At 37.3% G+C, this 20,825-nt stretch overlaps 1 protein-coding gene across 5 annotated transcripts in view; it reads left to right on the top strand.

Annotated features, from left to right (window-relative positions):
- The window catches only part of frmpd4 (FERM and PDZ domain containing 4), a 787,881-nt gene that overhangs the window by 671,289 nt on the left and 95,767 nt on the right, over nucleotides 1-20,825 (top strand). For all 5 annotated transcript variants that reach the window (XM_039743624.1, XM_039743625.1, XM_039743626.1 and 2 more), the window contains 2 exons: nucleotides 11,660-11,705; nucleotides 19,090-19,194. In XM_039743624.1, the coding sequence (XP_039599558.1) occupies nucleotides 11,660-11,705; nucleotides 19,090-19,194 (151 nt within the window). The remainder of the gene's footprint in view (nucleotides 1-11,659; nucleotides 11,706-19,089; nucleotides 19,195-20,825) is intronic.

Raw genomic sequence — 20,825 nt, 5'->3', positions numbered from 1 at the left:
ATCAGAACAGTATATACGTTTGATAGTCTATATTGTTAAGTCGTAGGTGTTGTTTATTTATTTCATATAAAGTCCAAACCTTTAAAGTTTGGTATTGCACTGTATGAATTTTGTGTTAGCAAAGTCTTGAAAAAAAACATTAATGTAAACATTCAAAATGGTAGCTGTTCTACATGATCTACTGCGTTTTTCTTTGGATGTCAAAGCAAACATCCAAAATGTTTTCATGAAAAAAATTAACCAAACAAATTGTGTTTTGCTTCTAGTGTAACTTATCCGATTGTCAAAACAATGAAGGTATTTAGTCCTGTCTGGAAGCAGTTAATTTAACATGTGTCTGTCATTCATCTAGTGTTTGAATAAAGATCTTTAGTCAAAAAAAAAAAAAACATGGGATCATTCCTGCCTTGTATAGACATTTTCTTGAGCCACAATCTTGCAATCCTAAAGATGCATTGGATACAAAAAAAGAAAAATGAAGGTCCACGGTGCTTGGAGAATGAATATCCTCAACCTCTACTGCAGTGATAAAGATGTTAAGTGAGATTTTTCTTGCTGAGAAAAACGCAGTAATGTGCCTGATGGTGTGTTATAGTGTGTCTTTCTGTAGGAAATATGCAGCATATCAGTCAGTTAGTCGTTTACTGTGGGGACCCCATCCGTCACAGGGACTGGTCCTACTACACATTGGGAATGAAGGCATATTGTTCTATAGTCTAAGAAATTCAGTGACAGCATAATTCTTGATTTTGCCTATATCAGCCTCCATGTAGCATACCCCTTTAAAGTGAAGGTTCAGAACTTTGACTACCTCTCATAGATGTACATATACATAAACGTGTACACATGCATTACATTGAAAGAAGTGTTGTGAATCCAAGACATTCAAATCCTGTTAAAGTCTTTTAGGCAAAATGAAAAAGAAAACAGTTGTCATGGAGAGGCTGTGCTTTGGTCACAGCAGTGTGCCTGTTTCAGTTGCTCAAAAGGACAATGTTCAAGCAGTAGGTTCGTGGAACCGAACGTGAGAAAGAAAGGGTACAGGATGTGGTTTCATCGGAATTCCTTGGAGGAAGTAATAATAATAATTCTTTGCATTTATATAGCACTTTTCTCTCTACTCAAAGTGCTCAGCAATTGCAGGTTAAGGGCCTTGCTCAGGGGCCCAACAGAGGGAAGTCCCTATTGGAATTTACAGGATTCAAACCGGCAACCTTCAGATTGCCAGTGCAGATCCCTAGCCTCAGAGCCATCACTCCATGCATTATGATTAGTTTCCAGTGTCATTTAAATGTTCTTCTTCCGTGTTCCCTTCAAACCAATCTTTGTATGGTTCATAACATGCTCACACAATTGACACCATATACTGTACATAGTATTACAGATTAAGTTTCTATATTTTAACTCATTATTCTTTCTTAGCATTATCAAAGAGAGAACTGTAGAATGTAAGAACATAAGAAATATGGTGAACAATATGAGCCCATTTTGTTCATTAAGTTCATTTGGTTTGGTTTCCTAGGAGCTAAATTCCTTGATTAACTCATTCAAAAACTTTTTAAAAGTTTTTAATATTTCTGCTTAATTTGTTGCATATTCCTGTGACCTGTTGTGTAAAGAATTTCTCCCTGGATTTTACCTTGAGTTGTCTTTCTCTTCATTTCCACTGGTGTCCTAAAGTACATGATGAAGAATTTATCTGAAACAATTGCATTGGATAATCACTTGTAGTAAATGTGTGAATATTAGTTTGAGTTCTCCTTACCTAGGAGGACCTTATTTTTGATTTCTGCATAGATGACAAGGCCTTAGTTCACACCCCAAAGATGAAGTGACTTAAAATAAAGATCCATCCATCCATCCATTATCCAACCCGCTATATCCTAACTACAGGGTCACAGGGGTCTGCTGGAGTCAATCCCAGCCAACACAGGGTGCAAGGCAGGAAACAAACCCCGGGCAGGGCGCCAACCCACCGCAGGGCAAACACACACCCATACACTAGGGACAATTTTAGGATCGCCAATGCACCTAACCTGCATGTTTTTGGACTGTGGGAGGAAACCGGAGTACCTGGAGGAAACTCACGCAGACATGGGGAGAACATGCAAACTCTTTGCAGGGAGGACCTGAGAAGCGAACCCAGGTCTCCTTACTGCGAGGCATAAAATAAAGATGCTGTATGAAATGATTACAGTTACATTTGAGCCATGGAATGAATTTCTCATATCAATGGAATAAGAAAAATGCTTTTATGCGTAGGGAGAGGTTTAGCAAGAAAACAGCAAATGAGAAAAGGCCTCTTACAAGATGAGCCCAGGAAGTCCAAATCCAGAAGAAATTCTTGATTGAAAAGAATGTTCCATTGCCCAAACTAATTATTTTTCATTCCTGGTTCCTGTCTAACAAAGAGAGTGACTTATGGTGATAGTGCCAGTTATATGAAATAACACCATTATGCTTATGGCCATATATTTAAAGCATTATTGTACAGATGGATCTTCACTGGCTTATATGCACATAACTTCAAATGAGCCATACTATAAAGAGTACATGCACAATAGCACAATTATGTTACTATCTGGGACATGTCAACAGCCAGTATTTTTTGTATAAATGTGTGTAAGCCTTATAAGAATAAAAAACTGGCAGCAAAAACTTTGGTTGGTTGGATTTATGGTTGTTGTCAATGTGAGTCACTGCTGTGTGATCTATCAAATATATTGATCAATATTTCATGTGGCACTGGCAAACTAAATTTTATGCTCTTATTATGTGTAGTTTAGAAAATGTACACTATAAAATGTTACTGTAAATTCAAAAGTTACTCACATAAAGCAGTATAAACCAAGAATATCCTCACAGGTGGCGCAGTGGTAGTGCTGCTGCTTTGCAGTAAGGAAATTGTGGGTTTGATTCCCGGGTCCTCCATGTGTGGAGTAGTGAGAAAAGTGCTATATAAATGTAAAGAATTATTAATATTAGGATGTATTATTATAGGTATACTAGGGGGCTCCGCCCCCTACTCGCTTCACTCAACAACCCCAGTTTTTGGTTAATCAGATATACAATTTTAAAAGCTTTTTTTTTTTCTTTGAAATTATTTCAATTTCATTATTTGCACTTTTACTTTAAAGCTGCAGTAAAAGCAATATTTGGAATTACCTTTTCTTCAACATTGCATTGAATTTTGATTCCGTTTTTGGAGATACATTATGACAATGCAACGTATAACTGCCTGAGGGTGAATATCGTTTCTTTTTCTCTAATAAATAACTTTTTCTAATGTTTGTCTATGTGATTTGTTAATTGTCATAGCAAAAGCTATTCACATGGGAAACTGTAAACATTTTAATATGAATGGCATATCAAGATCTCCTGTAGTGTCTAATGTTATTTGTGGAATATATACTGTACTACATTAACTTTCTTGTTGCCTGTTAAAATTTGCATCTCTTGTGATCATAAATATACATCTGACCAAACTGTGTTTTTTTCTTAATTATATTTGTCGTTGCTTTAATTGTTGTGGGACCACAGATTCTCATAACATATGGTCCATTATTGTGTAAATCTACGTTTTGAGCATTGAATGATGCGAAGACTTAAAGATTATTGTAGGCTCAGATATTTTACGCATAGTGTTTGTGGATTCTGCGGTTGGCTGGTGCCCTACCCGTGGTTTATTCCTGACTTGCGCCTTGTGCTAGCTGGGATTGGCTCCAACAGACTCTCGTGACCCTGTGTTAGGATATAGTGGGTTGGGAAATGACTGACTGACTGTTTGTGGATTTCACTTTCCCCAAACATCAAATCTTTTAATTCTCTTAGATATGCCTCCTCATTGTGTAGAAACACTACTTTTCCCTGATGGCAACACGAATTAGATGATCTACAAGTCTTATGAAACTCAAAAGTCAAAACTTCAAAGCCTTATGATATTTCCATACTTCTGACATATCACCTATATCCATATATTCAATCTCTACTCGCCTTTCTGTTATTTCACTGAGTAATAAGTTCTCTTTGTTAGTGCTAATGCGATCTTTACTATCTTTTTTTGATACTTTGTAATTTTTCTGCTTTTATATTCTGTAACTGTTTTTTTTGTGTCTTTTGAATTCCACTGCTTTCATTATCTCTAACCTGCTCGGCATGTGTTTCGCCCCCTCATTTTTGAACCTCTTTATGACGTTTTACTTTGTTTTCTACTCTTTTTTTTATTTCTGACCTCGCTTTGTCCTGCTATTTTTTTTTGGTCTGTGATGATTACTTTCTCTTTTTTCAAGTAATAACTTTTGTTTGTTTACACTAAAGTTTTGATGACCGTGGTCTTATTTGAAAATGTTTGTAAGTAGTGCGTGACTTGCAAGAGTCTCATGTTCCACGTCCCCGCGAGATGGTCCTGGGACAATCTCTTGGCACCAAGTCTCATGTTTAAGGTCCCCATGAGATGCTCCGTGGCCAATCTCTTTCATCTTGCGGGTCTTTTAAGTGACTTCCGAGAAGATCACGTCTTGTCTCCCTGGTCTCCCTTCCAAGATTTTTTTTATAATAGAGAGATATTATTAAGATGTAAAAGTTGTATTATTATACCTATTATATCATTTTAACCATCTATATATTTAACCATACCAATTCAATACCATTTATTAAATCTATCCTTTTCTTCCATACATAATATCCATAAATCATACTCAAATTAAACTGCAATTTTTAGGACAGAGTTTTAAAAAAATACTTAATCTGTAAAGTCACTTTAAAGTATTAAAATGAGTCACATCAGATTAAGAATACAATGATAATATTTAATTCCATTCTTTTACATTGGCATTGCCTGACAAAACCTTTTAACCGTATTATAAGCAGGAGTTAATTTGAAGATTCATGAATCAGTGAAGAGAACACTCCCAGTGCATAAACAACTTCTTATTTAGATTCAGTTTAGAAATCTGCCCACATTATTATATTCCTGCACTACTGCACAAAAGTGATTAAAACTAAGATTATTTTGCTTCATTTGCAATTTTATTAAATATATTTTAGCTGCAGGCTTTTGAGTTGTTTTTTTAATAACACTTTCCCATATCAAATGGAGGTTTCAAAGAAGAAACTTATCCATATACCATAGATTATACGGTAGTAAATACTAATGGTGACCAAGAAGCCTGCTTTTTGAACACATCTTGGCAGTTAACTTTCATTGGCTTACCAGGCTAAAACACCATAGTCATGGGCTAGTCTAAGAGATGAAGATGACTCTCACACTTCCCATAGCTTATATTAATAAAAATGGATCCTAATTGGACCCGCAATGCTATTTTTGTTTGATCACATCACAATATGTCTCCATCCATTTTCCAAACCTGAACATTTTGCTTAAGGTCTATGAGAAAACAGCAAGTTAAATCAAGTCAGGTTTGGGAGCATGCACTGGTACAGTGCGTTGCCGCACCCACTACATGACGAAACATCTCGGGATCCCGGTTGGCAACCCTCCAGGGAGGCACGCGGTCCAATCCCACCCTCTGGAAATGACCCTCTATCTGCCGCAGCCAGATGTCACGTGGGCAGCCCCTTGGCATGGTCCAGCCACTCGGGTCCCCAACAATGAGGATCTTACAAGATGGATCACCCTCTGGGAAACACGCCATATGGCCGTAGTGCCATAACTGATGCTCACTCACAATGCAATGTAATGTGCCTTATTTAGGACTCCATGAGCAACTGCTCATTCGACACAAAGTCAAACCAATGGTACGCAAGGATTTTCCGGAGAGACACAATACCAAAGGAGTCCAGTCTTCATCTCAGGTCACTGGATAGCGTCCATGTCTCACAACCATACAGCAGACAGGAAGCACCAGGACTCTAAAGACTTGGACTTTCATCCTTTTGCAGAGATATCGGGAGCACCACACACCCCTTTCCAGTGACCTCATGACCCCCTATGCTCTCCCAATCTGTCTATTGACTTCATAGGAAGAGTCACCAGAGACATGAATGTCACTGCCAAGGTAAGCAAACCTCTCGACAAGGTCGACACTGTCTCCGCAAACAGACACTGCTGATGGCTGTGCCCAAGAGGTCATTGAAGGCCTAAAGAAAAAAACCTATTGTTACATAAACAGGGACAAAAAACACAGGTGCACATTGATGGTGGCGCATTTCAGAAGCACCAGCTGGTTGGTCTGCATATCTTGAGACAGAGGAAGGAAATCTGAGTTCTCCAACAAAATTAAGTTCAACAAAATATGGAAGCTCTAAGTAAAGAGTGACCCTGATATGAATCTGTGGAGTCCATTAGCTGCTCAGCTACTGTACTATGCCTCAATCACAGTGTTAATTTTGTTATTAAACTAATGTTATCAAGGTAATGTAATATTTGTTTTTATCCCAATTTACTGGAACACTATACAAGGGAGAAATGAATGAAATGAGATTAACTCAGCCTCATCATGTAGACTGGTTTTACACCTCAGACAGTCCGCTCTCTTGGTTTAGATGTAAAACCATTATCACGTTTTTCTTCCTCATTAAAAGAACTGGTCAAGTTAAGAAGCCACTTTTTAATATCTCATAAATTGTAAAAACAACTACTCTCTTCATTTTACTTGTTAGGTACAGTAGTTATTGTTTTTAAAAAATGCATGGATCATGTTGGCTCCCCTTTATTTTAACCTCCTTCATGCTACATGACTTTTCCAGCCTTTTTCAGTCTTTTTCTGCCTTCATTCGCATAATCTTAGTAAGTCATTTATTGTCCCAGTGCTCATGCTGTGATCACCTTTCATGTAGCGTGATATCCCAGATTATTCAATGATAACAATCTGCGACTAGCCAAGACAAAATCAAAAGTCATGGGGCAGGCTCATCTGTGTACGACTGTTGAAACCAATGAGCGCTCAGCTGGGAGTACAATGCATGTAATGCTCAAAAACAGAACACAGTCCAATCAAAAAGGAGAACAGAGAAAAGGGGGAAGACAAGCTTGCACAACTTTGGAGCCAGCGCAAATGCGTGTTTGCCTAGACTTTGTTGCACCAACACAGAGTTGAGAAAGAAAAGAGACTGCACACTGGTTGGCTGCTAAAATGAGTTGACCTTGCAAAGCTTTGGCTGAAAAGTTGTGAGAGAGTCATGTAATCCATCGTCCTCTGCAATTCCTAGTCATGTAATCTTACATCTTCATGGCAACAAGATACTCACATATAAGTCGGATCTTGAAACTAGAAAAATCGATCATAAAATCAGACCCCGACTTATATGCCCATTCAAAAATATGACACTTACATTTTTTTTAACATCTTCTTGCTTCCTCCAATCTTGCACCAGTTTCTCTGACACATCGAATTTTGTTGCAGCAGCACAGTTACCAATTTCTTTCGCCACTTCAACAACATTTAACTTAAAACCAGCTTCATATTTTCTTCTGATTGAACACTCCATCGTAGATAATAAAGGATGCTCTTATGATAAAGGTGTATGAGGGTCTGAGATACAAAAAATGTAAAACATTGCAAACATCGCTTCAGAATAATTCAGGTATTACCGTGTGGTCACGTAGGCACAATACATAGAAAAAAAAGGCAGTGTGCTCAATAGTTACTCTCTCAGGTGGACGTTAGCATATCTCTTGGACCAGTAGCATGCGTTTTCCGCATTCAACTTGGCCAACATTATAAAATACTGGAAATTATACGGAAAAATCAAGCCCCGACTTATCCGCGGGAGAACTTAAATGCGAGTATATACGGTAAGTGTGACATGTCCTCTGACTCTGAGTCATGTAGTTTGACGCTGCTCTTAGATTTTTCTTATTCCTAGGTGAAATAACATTCTTAAATTCATTGAATAAATATGTTATTTATTAGGTTTACTAACTTTCAGTCTCAGTTTAAAAAAAAATCTCTTCACTATGTTAATCAGCAATTTTAAATTGTTGATGTGGTGCATAATTTTGGCATGAATATTATTTGTTAAAAATGATCCTACTGCAGGCTCCTCAGACTTTGTCTGGCCACCACACTACCCTGTGGTTAAGTCCATCTGCTTTATATTTAGCCCACTTTCTCATACTAGTATCTGCTTTTTTTCTAGCCAGTTATTGTTATTTTTAGTTAAAAGTATTTCTTCATTACAATAGGATTACACTTAGAGGGTGCATTGAGAGCGGTCATTTATCAGTGAACTAGAAACAAGCAGGTTCATATAATGAATGTTGCCTGTTGTAACAAATTTCACAAGACACCTACTAAAGAAAAACATCCATTCATCCGTTAAATAAAACTGTTTAATCCAGTTTAGGGTCATTGAGCTCAAAACCTGAGCCCCTCCTGGAAGTAGTCTGCCCCAGGGCACACTCACTGACCCACCTAAACTCACTAGTATTGATAAGAGGGATGAGACCAAGTGTAGAAATCAGGTGGAGAAGCTTGTTTCTTGGTGTGAATAGAATTGTCTGCATCTTAACATCAGCAAAACTAAGGAACTTGTTATTGAATTTCACCACACCACAGAGTCTCTGTGTCTGGTCAGTATTCAAGGAGTGGATGTAGAGATGGACCACTCCTACAGGTACATGAGGGTCCACATGAATGATAGTTTTAAACTGGTCTGGGAACACAGAGGAACTATATAATAAAGGGCAGACCAGGCTCTTTATTCTTAGACTGCGTTCCTTTAATGCGAGAAGTGACATTCTTCACATGTTCTATAACTCTGTGTTTTGCTGGGCTGGTAATATCACTTCAAGAGAAGCCCACCAAACCAACAAGATTATTAAAAGGCAGATTTAGCTGTGGGACACACTCTGGACCCCCTGGACATGGTAGCAAAGGAAAGAATTAAAAAAAAAATGAGTGCCATTATGAACAATGCTGCACATCCTCTTTGAGACACACTTGTATTGAGGACTTTCAGATAGAAAATCAAGTTTTTTTTCTTTCTTTTTAATTTTCTTGCTTTATAGTCATTCCAGTGTGTGGTCAGACCGAAGTGTGTGTTTATTTTTTTGAACTTCTGTAAAAAGCCAAATTTACCCCTAGGGACAGTGACAGCAGATGGCGGTATACCGGCACTTAACCCGACACAGACAGACACGGGAGGCACTGAAAAAAAAACAAATATGCTTTATTTATTCTTTGCTCATGTGGAACATATTCCCTGTTCCCACAAGCACAAAACACACCACAATTCCTAGTCCTCTTCTCTCTATCTTCACCAATCTTCTCCGGCAAGCTTCGTCCTCTACCACCCGACTCTGGCTCCCGGAATAGTGTCAGCTGTTCCCTTATATAGGTCACCCGGAAGTGCTCCAGGTGCAGGTTGACCTACTTCCGGCAGCACTTCCGGGTGTGGCGGAAGAACCGCTCACATGGGCTCAGGAATAGTTGCAGCGCCCTCTGGTGGCACCCTCGGATCTCAACAGGGCTGTAACAAACTCCCAATTCCCATGAAGCCCTGTGGGAGTCCAAGGTTCCACTGTTATCCAGGGGGGCTACCATCTAATGTTCAGGGGGAGGTGATGCTCTGTCCACATTTGCTCTCCTGATCCTTCCAAGGTAGAGGCGTCCCAGTTGGGCAAGGGCCCCAGCCATCCATGATAGGACAAATAAAAGTTCTATCTAGTAGAGGACCAGTTTAAAGCCATCTAGCAAACTGTAGGCAGCTACTGTGCTACCATGCTACCCATGTTAAAAAAATGTATGTGTATAAATTCTAATGTCTGTCCATCTGTTACACGATTAGTTGCAAACTATTGAAGCTAGAACCTGGACCATGGTCTTAATCAAAATCTTATTACCTGATATGTACTGTAGTACTAGGGTGTTGCATCATGTTAGCCATTATGGATGTAATGAGAAGTCAAGCAAAATAACACCTATTATTGACTAACTATAAAGATTTTAAAGATTATAAGTTACTCAATAAAATGTGTCATTTTGCTTGACTTCTCACTACTGTTAGGTACTAGACATTCAAAAAAATTTAGCAGCAACTTGGTTGGCAGAAACGTTTATTGTAATTAAAACATGGCCCTGCAAGCCCATCTATAGGGTGGTCCGGATCTAATTATGCAATTTTCATTACGCTATAACTTATTAAGTTTACTAATAGAAAATCACCTAAAAAATCCCTGACCATCGAGAAGTGTGCAAACTGATGACATGAAGAATCGTCTTCACGGCGAACTGGAATTGTCCTCGCATAAATCAAAGTCATCCAGATGATCTGGATCTGCATTATTAGATCTGGACCACCCTGTATTGATAATCCCCCAGGACAAGGTACATACGTGCTCAGAATTCATAATCAAGTCTAAGTTCTTATGTTCATAAATAACAGGTGGCGAATTTGCTGTTGTTAATATATATAACCTCTTGTACCATTTTACTTTAGGACCTCTCCCAGCAGCATCAGGCACCAAGAAAGAAAGAATCAAAGATGGGATACCAGTCTCTTACAGGGCCCACTTACTGTATGTACACGCCCATATAGGACATATTTAGGACTGTAAACTAAACAAACCCAAAATTTATTACGTTTAATTTACAAATGTATCCAACTATTTTCAGAACGACTTAATACTATCGATAGGGTCAAAGTCAGCCAAAGCATATTCCAGTTGAGCAAAAGTCAAGTACCAACCCTAAATGGGGTCAGATTTGAGTTATTAACAATTAACGCATTCTGTAAAATTACATATGTGACACACCAGCACTTACATGTATGTGTATGTTGTTAGTAAGTGGTACCTATGAACTTCCATCCATTGTAAAGGTGGGACTCACTAGGCACCTCATGATTAGTTGAGATTGTAATTCAGGTTACCACGATGTGACTATGAAGAAGTATTTGACTTATATACATAATTTTTTGCTGCTTTTAAAAAAATGTGTAATTACAAAGTTCAGAACAAAAGTAGAGTTATCAGCCAAGGTCTTTATCCCATAACTGATACATGAAAGCGGAAAAAATGACAGAAAAGATTTTTTTGAGAGCTACTGAGGATGCTGTTTTTATTCCCATAATAAGAAGCACAGTCAGTGTGAATGGGATGGATGAACATTTAAACTCCAGTGATTAATTTTTGTTTTGAATTAACAGATTATGTAATGTTTTGTGCACTGAAAAAGTACAACTATTTTTAGGGTGCAAGATAAGTAGACAAAAGTGTTCAAAAAGATTTTTGTCCAGAGTTGAGGAGGCAGGACTGTTCAGTTCAGGGGGCATCCCACTCATCACCCCACTACCTCCCATGGTGCTAGGCCTACAGATGCTTAATGTTTCTTGCTGCAGCTCCAGGGGTTAACTTTGCTTCTGAATTCCCGTGTTAACATACTGAGAAGAGTCCATCATGTCTGCCTCTACCTGGCATCTGTTCACACCTTGTGAAGCACCTTCTAAAAGGCAAATGCCGTATATTCGGGTTCATTGGTGGATTGATTGATATGGATATGGAATTATACTGCAGAAATGTTAACATTTACCATTTAATGTATTATTATCTGTAATTTAGAAACAACATAATAGATCAAATGTAAACTTTCTTTGATATTGTTTTTTAAACTATTGAATGTTACAGCTAATTAACCCTGTTAAAACGAGAATTTTTAAAACATTTATCTTACTTTTTGTTTTGTTTTTTGTCTTTTAGGAGCTGCAAAGAATCTATTGTGTTGACAGTTATACAGCCATACCCTGTAAGTACTGTAGGTCTTACTTCTATTACTTGGCAATTATGCAGAAAAATAGAAATGTTTAGTTTTAACATTATACTTTTGCATTTTAAGTTTGTTATCAAATCCTTAAAAATCTCACATAGACTAGCAACGGTAGTATAATACTAGCAACAGGAAAAAATGAATCAATGACTATCTACATATACTAACTTATCATGTAAGCCTTTTCCGTTCTTGAAATCAAAACTTATTAAATTATTTAATCATATTTTGTATTATTGTGTCATGGTATGTTTTACTTGGAAACTCTCCTTATTTGTAAATTAAAGCTCGGGAGTGGTCTCCCCTAGACTTTCTCGTATGCTCAGATATGGGGATGGATATTTGAGGAGTAAACCCCAAGACAATGATTATATTTTTATATTATGTATATTAAAGAACCATCAACAACAAATCAAATCAAATTAATAATATATGGAACAATTAGTTTAAAAGTAAAGTTGAATAAATTGGACTCTGCTACTGCATGAATAAAAGGTAAAACTACTTCTGGTTAGCGGAAAAAGCCCAAAAGTTGATAGAAATCTACTGTATGTTTTATACCTAATACTAAGTGACAGTGTACTCAAGTTATTGTGTTTACATACACACACACAGACAGACACACAGACATAATTCCGAAAATTGTATTTTTGAACTCAGGGATGTCTAAAATGTCGAGATTCATCAAAATCTCAAAATGGAATTTTTGGAGGATTCCAATACTTTTCTAATACTTCATATACGAGAAAATCAGGGAGGTCTAAAACATGGAGATTCATCAAAATTTCGACATAAAATTTTTGGACGATTACAATGCTTTCCCTATACTTCATATACGAGAAAGTAAAAAGATGAGATGAGATGTTGGGCGCTTAAAGAAGCCCTGTTTAACTGAATTATCCAAAGTAAAATATTCCCAAAGCTATGTGTCTGACAGTATGTATATATTCGTAATTCACACCATATATAACACATTTGACTTTGTGTATTCAAATTTAATTCCATATACAGTAAGTCAGATTTCACTTTAAATATTCTAAAATTCAATATGAATGTCTGCCTGGTACAGATATACTGATGGAATAAAGAAACACAGCATTTACTGAAATGACAAAACTCTCCTGATAGTTTGCGTACTTTCAGAAAATGTTGTCAACTGGTTTTAGATCTCTGACATAACAATAAATATTGTGCAGCAAAGCATTGACACTTGTGAAACACATGAAAGATTATTAAGTGCACTTTTATCTAACAAAATCCCAGGGCAGCAATGATCAGGTCACCTTTGAAAGTCCTTATTTCAAAGCTTGAGTCACAGCAACACAAAGGCCACAGTTAGTAAGTTTTTTGTGTATTCCATAAAATCTTAAATTTTAACAGAAGGGAGAAAGCTACTGACATCCTGCAGGCAGGGATATTGAGTACAAGTGTTACCAAATACTGTGAATAAAGCCTCTGACTGCAGATGAGGCTTCATCACACTGGCCATCCATGATCTCTTCTTCTTTCGGCTGCTCCTGTTAGGGTTTGCCAAAGCGGATCATCTTCTTCCATATCTTCCTGTCCTCTGCATCTTGCTCTGTCACACCCATCATATGCATGTCCTCTTTCAACACATCCATAAACCTTTGCTTAGGCCTTCCATGATCTTGTATCTTTTTAATGAATACACTAGAGCAGAACCATCGGACCCAGCAGATTGTTTTTAGATCTGTTGCCCAATGTGCTGAAAAAAGTTCTTGCACACACAATGACCACCTTTGTGACTGAATAGTGAGAGAGAGGCTCCATGCTTCTGGCAGATACCATCTGCTCATATTTCCCAGACCCAACAGCAGGACCAAGCAAAACACAATTTTTGTGGTCACCACTGTTTTGAGGAATGAATGCTGGCATGCCAGTTGTTGCTTTGGCCTGCCTTCTCTCCTGACCTTACCCCTACATATCATCTTTGGGTAACCCTGGACAACAAGATTCAGTGACATGATCTTCTGCCAGCCAACTTGATCAGGCTTTCCTGCAGGAGTGGAATGAAGTCCCAGAACTGAAGGGTAAACTGTAGAGTCATTGGCCCAGTGCTTAGAGTTGTCAAGCAGTGGTGTCTGCAAAAGATGATCACACGAGATACTGCAAAATGACAGTTCTTAATGTTCAAACTTGTTAGTTTTTCTTAGTTGCTTTGTTGTTGTATTGCTTATATATATATATATATATATATATATATATATATATATATATATATATATATATATATACATACATTATATACTGTATATACATACTATATTTATGCAGTATATAAATGTATATGAGGCTAAATCAAAGGCAATTTGAAAATTACGAGACAACTGCAACAGATAGAATCTGATACAACATATTCGCAATGGATTATGGGTAGTTCAAACACTCATACAAAGTGCACCGCTCTGCCATTAGCCTAGTTGAAGCTAAAGTCAGATGAACATGAATGACTCGCTGTGTGATTGCAGCATTGTTGAACAACGCACCGTAGTGAGATTTCTTTGGGCAGAGGGTGTGAATATACTGTGTATACTGGTATATATATATTATGTGGCTGATGCCTTTATTTAAGGTGACATTTTAGATAGATAGATAGATAGATAGATATACTTTATTAATCCCAAGGGGAAATTCACATACTCCAGCAGCAGCATACTGATAAAGAACAATATTAAATTAAAGAGTGATAACAATGAAGGTATAACAGACAGACAATAATTTTGTATAATATTAACGTTTACCCCCCCAATGGGTTGCATTGAAGAGTTGCACAGTGTGGGGGAGGAATGATTTCCTTAGTCTTTTTATACAAGTGGTTACATTTTTGTTTTGTTTGTTTTGTCCAATTGGAGCTCAGACATTTAAAGTGACCTGTTCTTGGTTACAAAGAGTCAGTAATGGAATGTGAACCCACCCATCAAAATAACAATATATATTGCACTCTAAATGTAAGCAAACAAGCCCAGAAAGAAAATTATAATAAATAATATATTTTAAAAGATATATAAATCTGTATAATGAAAATAAATTCAAATGAAATCTGGTCTCTTCTCTAGTACTACAGAGCTGACACTAGATACCATCCAAATATCCGTTTTCCATGCAGTATGTCTACAATATAATATGGTGAAATATGTCCTCCTCAGCTCCCTTAATGAATATTAAGCGTTAGTGACACTCTGTAAAATAATGCCATACTTCTAAATATACTGCACATATTTGCTGTTTGTGTTATTCACATTTTATGGATAATGGCTTTTCTCAAGATGGTGGATTCAGAACTTAAAACATTCAAAAAACAACCTTTTTCACATTTCCCTTAATTCCTCTCCCTTTTTAATGCATAACTAATGATAGTGTCTACAGATTAGCAAATTTTATTAGCTTCATTTGCACTAATGGTTTTTCTGACTGCCTTGAGATCAAAGTCTGGAGGTATGTGGCCTCAGCAGCTGCAGTTAAAATTGCTAGTGAGTTGAGAAATAATTTGGGACGAATCATGGCACATGATATAAGAGGAGTGCTTCCACACCATCCCCCTGTAAAAGGACTGGAACAAGCGGAATCTCCAGCCTACTAATTAAGACTCTAATTGTCCCCATTTGTCACACAGTTCAGCACAGCCTCAGCATTATTGGCTGTGAAAATTCCCCCAGGACAGACTACGTCTGTCAGAAGGAAGAAGATAAGGGTTTCTAGCAATAGTAATTATATGGTCTCTTCAATTTGATAGCCATCATAATTTAAAGTAACAGGAGAACCTGTAATTTTGAAGGTAGCATTATTCACCTAGCAGACATATACATTATATAGTTTTCTCCCTCAAGTTTCCATGCTGGGGTCTAAATATCTGATATGTGATTATGCAGTTTATTCATTACATGCTAAGGTAGAAGAACGCAGCTCTTGTCTATTAACCTGTTTTCCCCCTTTCTCTCTCTTTGTAGAGAGGGACCACATTTGAAATGGGAATGCATGAGAGGACCTTATAGTACCAGACTGCAGGGCCATGCAAAGCCCCGATAAAGCATATGCATGCATCACCATGTAGCTTCAATTGTATTAGGTCTACAGAGGATGGATGGTACTCATATGGGTGCTGGGTTTTTGGGAAGAGCTACAGGCAGGGGCATTAGAATAAATCTGAAAGAGATATCACAGTGGCAGCAGATGCAGAGAGACAGAAGGTACATAAGTAAGAGACAGTGGTGTCCTTTAGGGAGACAAGACAGCATGGGTACTGCCATTAAGATCTGCACTGTTAAGACTTCCAAAATGCTCCAGTAGCCACTAAAGACGCTTCTAGCCTAGTGCCCACAGAGAAAATATATAGTAGTTCCTTGTCCTGCAAGTGATTCTGAAACCTGAGAATGGCTTCTTTCAACTAAGAGGCCTATTAAGCTTGAAGCCAGGAGACCAATGGTTTGCATAAGCATGACTATCATGGGATAAAATGATCTGAGCAAAATAAATGTGTTAAAAGCATGTTTGGTGCTTGGGGCTCAGTAGAGAAGAACGGGCAAGTGGACAAGCTACCCCAGAAATAGTTATTGGAACTAGTGTATGCAGGAGGACACACAGCGGCTTCAGGTGTTTATATTCCTCTGTTGTGTTTTTCACTTTGAACTTTCACAGTATTTGATAATTGTATTACTGCGTGGGCTGGCACCCAGCTCGGGGTTTGTTTCCTGCCTTGCGCCCTGTGTTGGCTGGGATTGGATCCAGCAGACCAATGTGACCCTCTAGTTAGCATATAGCGGGTTTGATAATGGATGGATGGATGGATGGTAATTGTATTACTAATTGAAGTATTCGCTAAAAATTAAAGAAAAGCACTTGTGTCTGTTCGTGCATTTTAAAATGGTGTCTACTGGGTCACCCTCTGAATTAGAAAGTAAAAGCCTTAAAACCTACTCAGTTTGTCCTTTTCCATGCCAAGAACACTGATCTTAGTAAGTAACACTTAATTTAAAAAAGCTGTGAATGTCATTTTTGGAAACATTCTGCCATTTTGGAAGTATTCACTTCATTGCCTGTTTCCCTTATCATCAATATTTTCCCCTCCGGAGTTTGATTTCCAGTAGCTTGTTTTGTGAATGCAGCAGTCGCCATTTTTATTTTGAGAGTGATCTGAGAGCATAGAGTAAAATTATTGTCAGGATTTAGGCAATCGAGCTTTCATTTTAAAGGGATGAAGTGTGTGATCATGAAAGTGAGGGTGCATGTAGCCTCATTGCTGAACTGTGCTGTTGTAATCCGGGTTTTGGGATCAGTATTTCCCATTTCTCCCTTTTTGTAAATGTATCAAATGCTTATGTATCCCTCAATGTTTTTTATTGCTATGATAATGAAGTCAGTATATTGGTGTTTTGTTTTTAGCTTTTGCTTGTGAACACAATTTTACCAAGCTAGTTTTACATGGCTGTGGCAATGTGATTTATGCCAACAACGAAAGTCTTTGAAATGCCCATCTCTGACTTTGTCTCTGCTTTGTTTATCCTTTTCACACCTCCATTAGTATTAGAAGAATCTTAAAGGCACTTCCTGTGTAAGAATAAACAGTCATAGATGGTTTTAGATTAAAGTTCAGGTAGCAAAGTAAGAAAAGCAAAGTAAGGTCGATGCCAATGATTAAGAAAATGAAATTTTAAACAAAGCCCAAATCACGATGACGAAATCTGGGTCAAACAACACATAGTGAGAAGGCTGGAGTTGAGCACTATTTATTAACCAATACGAGAGGCAAGAATCAAAATCAGGAAAACAAAATGAATCAAAACTAAGAGATCAAACTAATATAATAAGATGCATGCCAAACTCTTGGAAGTAATCGGATTTGGAAATGTGCGATACCAACCTTTATCCCATTTCTGCGATGGCGTCACCTGATGCACACCTCCAAACATTAATCCAACAGCAGCTCCACACCAAATGTGACGTTTGCACAGAAACAATATGACGTTGTAGAAGAAATAATTAAGAAAGGTAACAGTCATAAAAATACATCAAAACAAAAAGTAAACGGGACCACTGAATTTGACTGACCTCGAACACCTGCAAAACAACATCTTACTAATTTATTCAAGGCCAAGAAATAACTACCAACCAAAGTCAGATTATGACAAGCACTAAGACTCTTACCTGTTTTATTCAGTATGACTTTGTCGCTTGTTTCTGGAGAGTCAGCTTGTGTTCTCTGTTCTCCTAGTGTCACGACCCTTTGACTTTGATTATTATCTGTCATGTTCATTGCTGTCTCCCGATTGCATCAAAATTTTCAGTCTCCCTGAGATCATTAACATCTGTCTGTATAATCCGGAATATATTGATAAGGAACTCCATCAGACTGAAAATGAGAAAAAATAGAGAAAGAAAGAATGTGATGGGAGAGAAGGAGGAAAATATGAAGCCTGAGCCTATAGCACAACCCCCCAATGCGATGGGGATCAATGGCAACCGTAAACTGTTGATTTTTTAAAATTTTTATTTTACATCAAAGGTATAAACATTTTTCAAACCATTTTATTCAAAAGACAATATATATTTTTGATTTTATTGATTTAATTGAAATCACACAACATTCCATACAAATAAATCAATTTTTACAAAAATAGGATCAAAAACAGATGAACCCCCTCAAGAGACATTATTACTCTAAGCAGCTTCAGACACAAGTTACGTTTTACGTAAAAACAATGACAGTCACTGTGAGCAGACAAGTGTACAGGAATGTATCCTTAGGGAAAATTGTGCCAATAATCAGTAACACCATTTATTACTTCCAAATTTACTTAAAAAAATAAAGAAAACCTTGAAGAATGGTGGACAGCATGTGTGCTTAAATCAAACCCTGCAGGTTCAAAGTAGACATATTCAGTAAGTCTTAAGGGGTTTGTAATCCCGTTTGGATATGCACCCTATGGATGCCATTTTAAACCCCAAGAGTAGGCACAGTAATTTTTTTTTTTTCTTGAAAGCTACCAAACTTACCCTTTATCTGGACCTTATAAGGTTTCCTTTTTTTAAACCTTTAAAAGTTTAAGCTGTGATATTCAGGTATGGACTAATATTTGGCTACAGTGATTCTCTATTTGTCTTTCGTACACTTCTCGGCATAATTTTTTTCAGGTTTTCACACAGTCAGTACTCGTACTCACTTGAAATTAACTTACTTAGTCATAAAATGTAATTTATGTTGTTTTCTTCATGTGTATGCGTGTTTGCAAATTTGCATTTGCTTTTATTGGGAAAGCATTAGATGGGACTTGACATCTAATGTGGAAAAGGATAATTCATTGAAACAGCAAAGCTTCTGCATACTTGTTTTCTGTGTTCTTTTCAGTCACCCAAATCAGCCTTCATCAGTGCTGCAAAAAAGGCCAGATTAAAGTCAAACCCTGTCAAAGTGCGCTTCTCTGAGGAGGTCATTATAAACGGTCAGGTTCCAGTAAGTAGACCACCAATCTATATTTTATGATCTGCATGAAAATGTATCAGACACCTTTTGATTTATATCTCTGCTTCATCTGCATGCTATACACAAGAGTATTAATATTAACAGGAAAATATTGTTTATTAAATAAAGGGAGAGAACTAAACCATTTGTTCCACTTGCATTTGCATGAATTCATTCTCACCGACATGTAAACTGCAAATGAAGCAATCCTAGCCTGTGCATGATTAGTGTTATTTCATCACATACTGTAGTTAATATTCTTTATTTAAATAAGTCTTGTGCTTTCTTAGTATTGCTATTTAATTGATGAAAAATATTTGTTAATGTGTTTTCATATTAATGATTTATCTCAGGTACATATGATAGTATAACAGCAGGGTAAAACCTAGTTAGCTGTGAAAGTCCAAAGTAGCTCATGCATCACATTTTTATTAACTTTTAGAAATGTCTTCAAACTAAACAGTAATGATTATGCAAGTAAAAAGAAAATGCATTGATATGACTAATATGACAAATTTACTATACAGCATGTGTGTATGTCAAATCAAGAATATAATGCAATTATATATATATATATATATATATATATATATATATATATATATATATATATATATTAACAAAATGTATATTGTTTTTGAGATTATTGTCGTGGTTCAATGCAGTCAGTGGAAGGATTCCCACAGCAGTTCTTCTAGCTCTTCAGTTGTCAGCTATGAGCGAGGCCAGTCTATAAGTTCCACTCATGATTGTTGTGAACCCAACCAGGGCAAAAGATACTGACAAGAAAAAGCAAGGTCAGGACCAGGCTGATGCTCCAAACACAGGGAGTCAAAAAAGAAACTGAACATCAAAATCAAAACACAAAAGCAGAATAACATAGTCAAAGAAGCAAGGCCTGCATTAATGTCTTCAGGGACTGGAGATAGAAAGAGTAGCAGAGAGAAATGGAACGTGACAGCAGTGCTGACATAGTACTTGGAAGATATCAAATGAATGAGCCACTTCACCAGGTAGATAATGGTTCATGAGCCATTTAGACAAGCCCAGAGAAGTAGTAAGATTTGGGGTCCTGTCTGTCTTTTTGTACATCTAGGTTTTGCCATGCTTTTGTTCGTTTATTTCATCTTATAAGATTTCTTGTTTTAGCAATTTGTTAGTTTTCACATACTCCTTGTGGTCAGAGTGCAGGGTCAGTCATTGTACAGCATCCCTGGAGCAAGTGTAGGTTAAGGGCCTTGCTCAAGGGCCCAGCAGAGTAGGATCACTTTTGGCAGTAACAGGGATTTGAACCAGCAGCCTTTTGGATACCGGGAGAACTCCTTGGCCTTAGAGCTACCATTCCACTCATCCCGTCCTTGAATTTATTTTTCTTGATAAAGACTCCATATCTTATATCTTCTTCCTTTGAGGTGTCACTTCTGAAGGAGTTGTCATGAGGGTCCCTTCCAATCACCGTAGGTTCTGGTTTCTAAGCCATACAAAACTGTTTCAGGATTTCCTATACCTTATCCTATAGTGATGGCTGTATCTGTGGCATCTCAAGGTTTGTGAGTTTGTAGGAATACCCTATTCATTGTTGGGCTGCTGTACTCTTTTAATTTATAAACAGCATCTGGTTC

The sequence above is a fragment of the Polypterus senegalus genome, chromosome 2, assembly GCF_016835505.1.
Source record: "Polypterus senegalus isolate Bchr_013 chromosome 2, ASM1683550v1, whole genome shotgun sequence".
NCBI lineage: Eukaryota > Metazoa > Chordata > Cladistia > Polypteriformes > Polypteridae > Polypterus > Polypterus senegalus.
The sequence above is the reverse complement of the archived record's forward strand: the minus strand, read 5'-3'. Positions and strand labels throughout refer to the sequence as shown.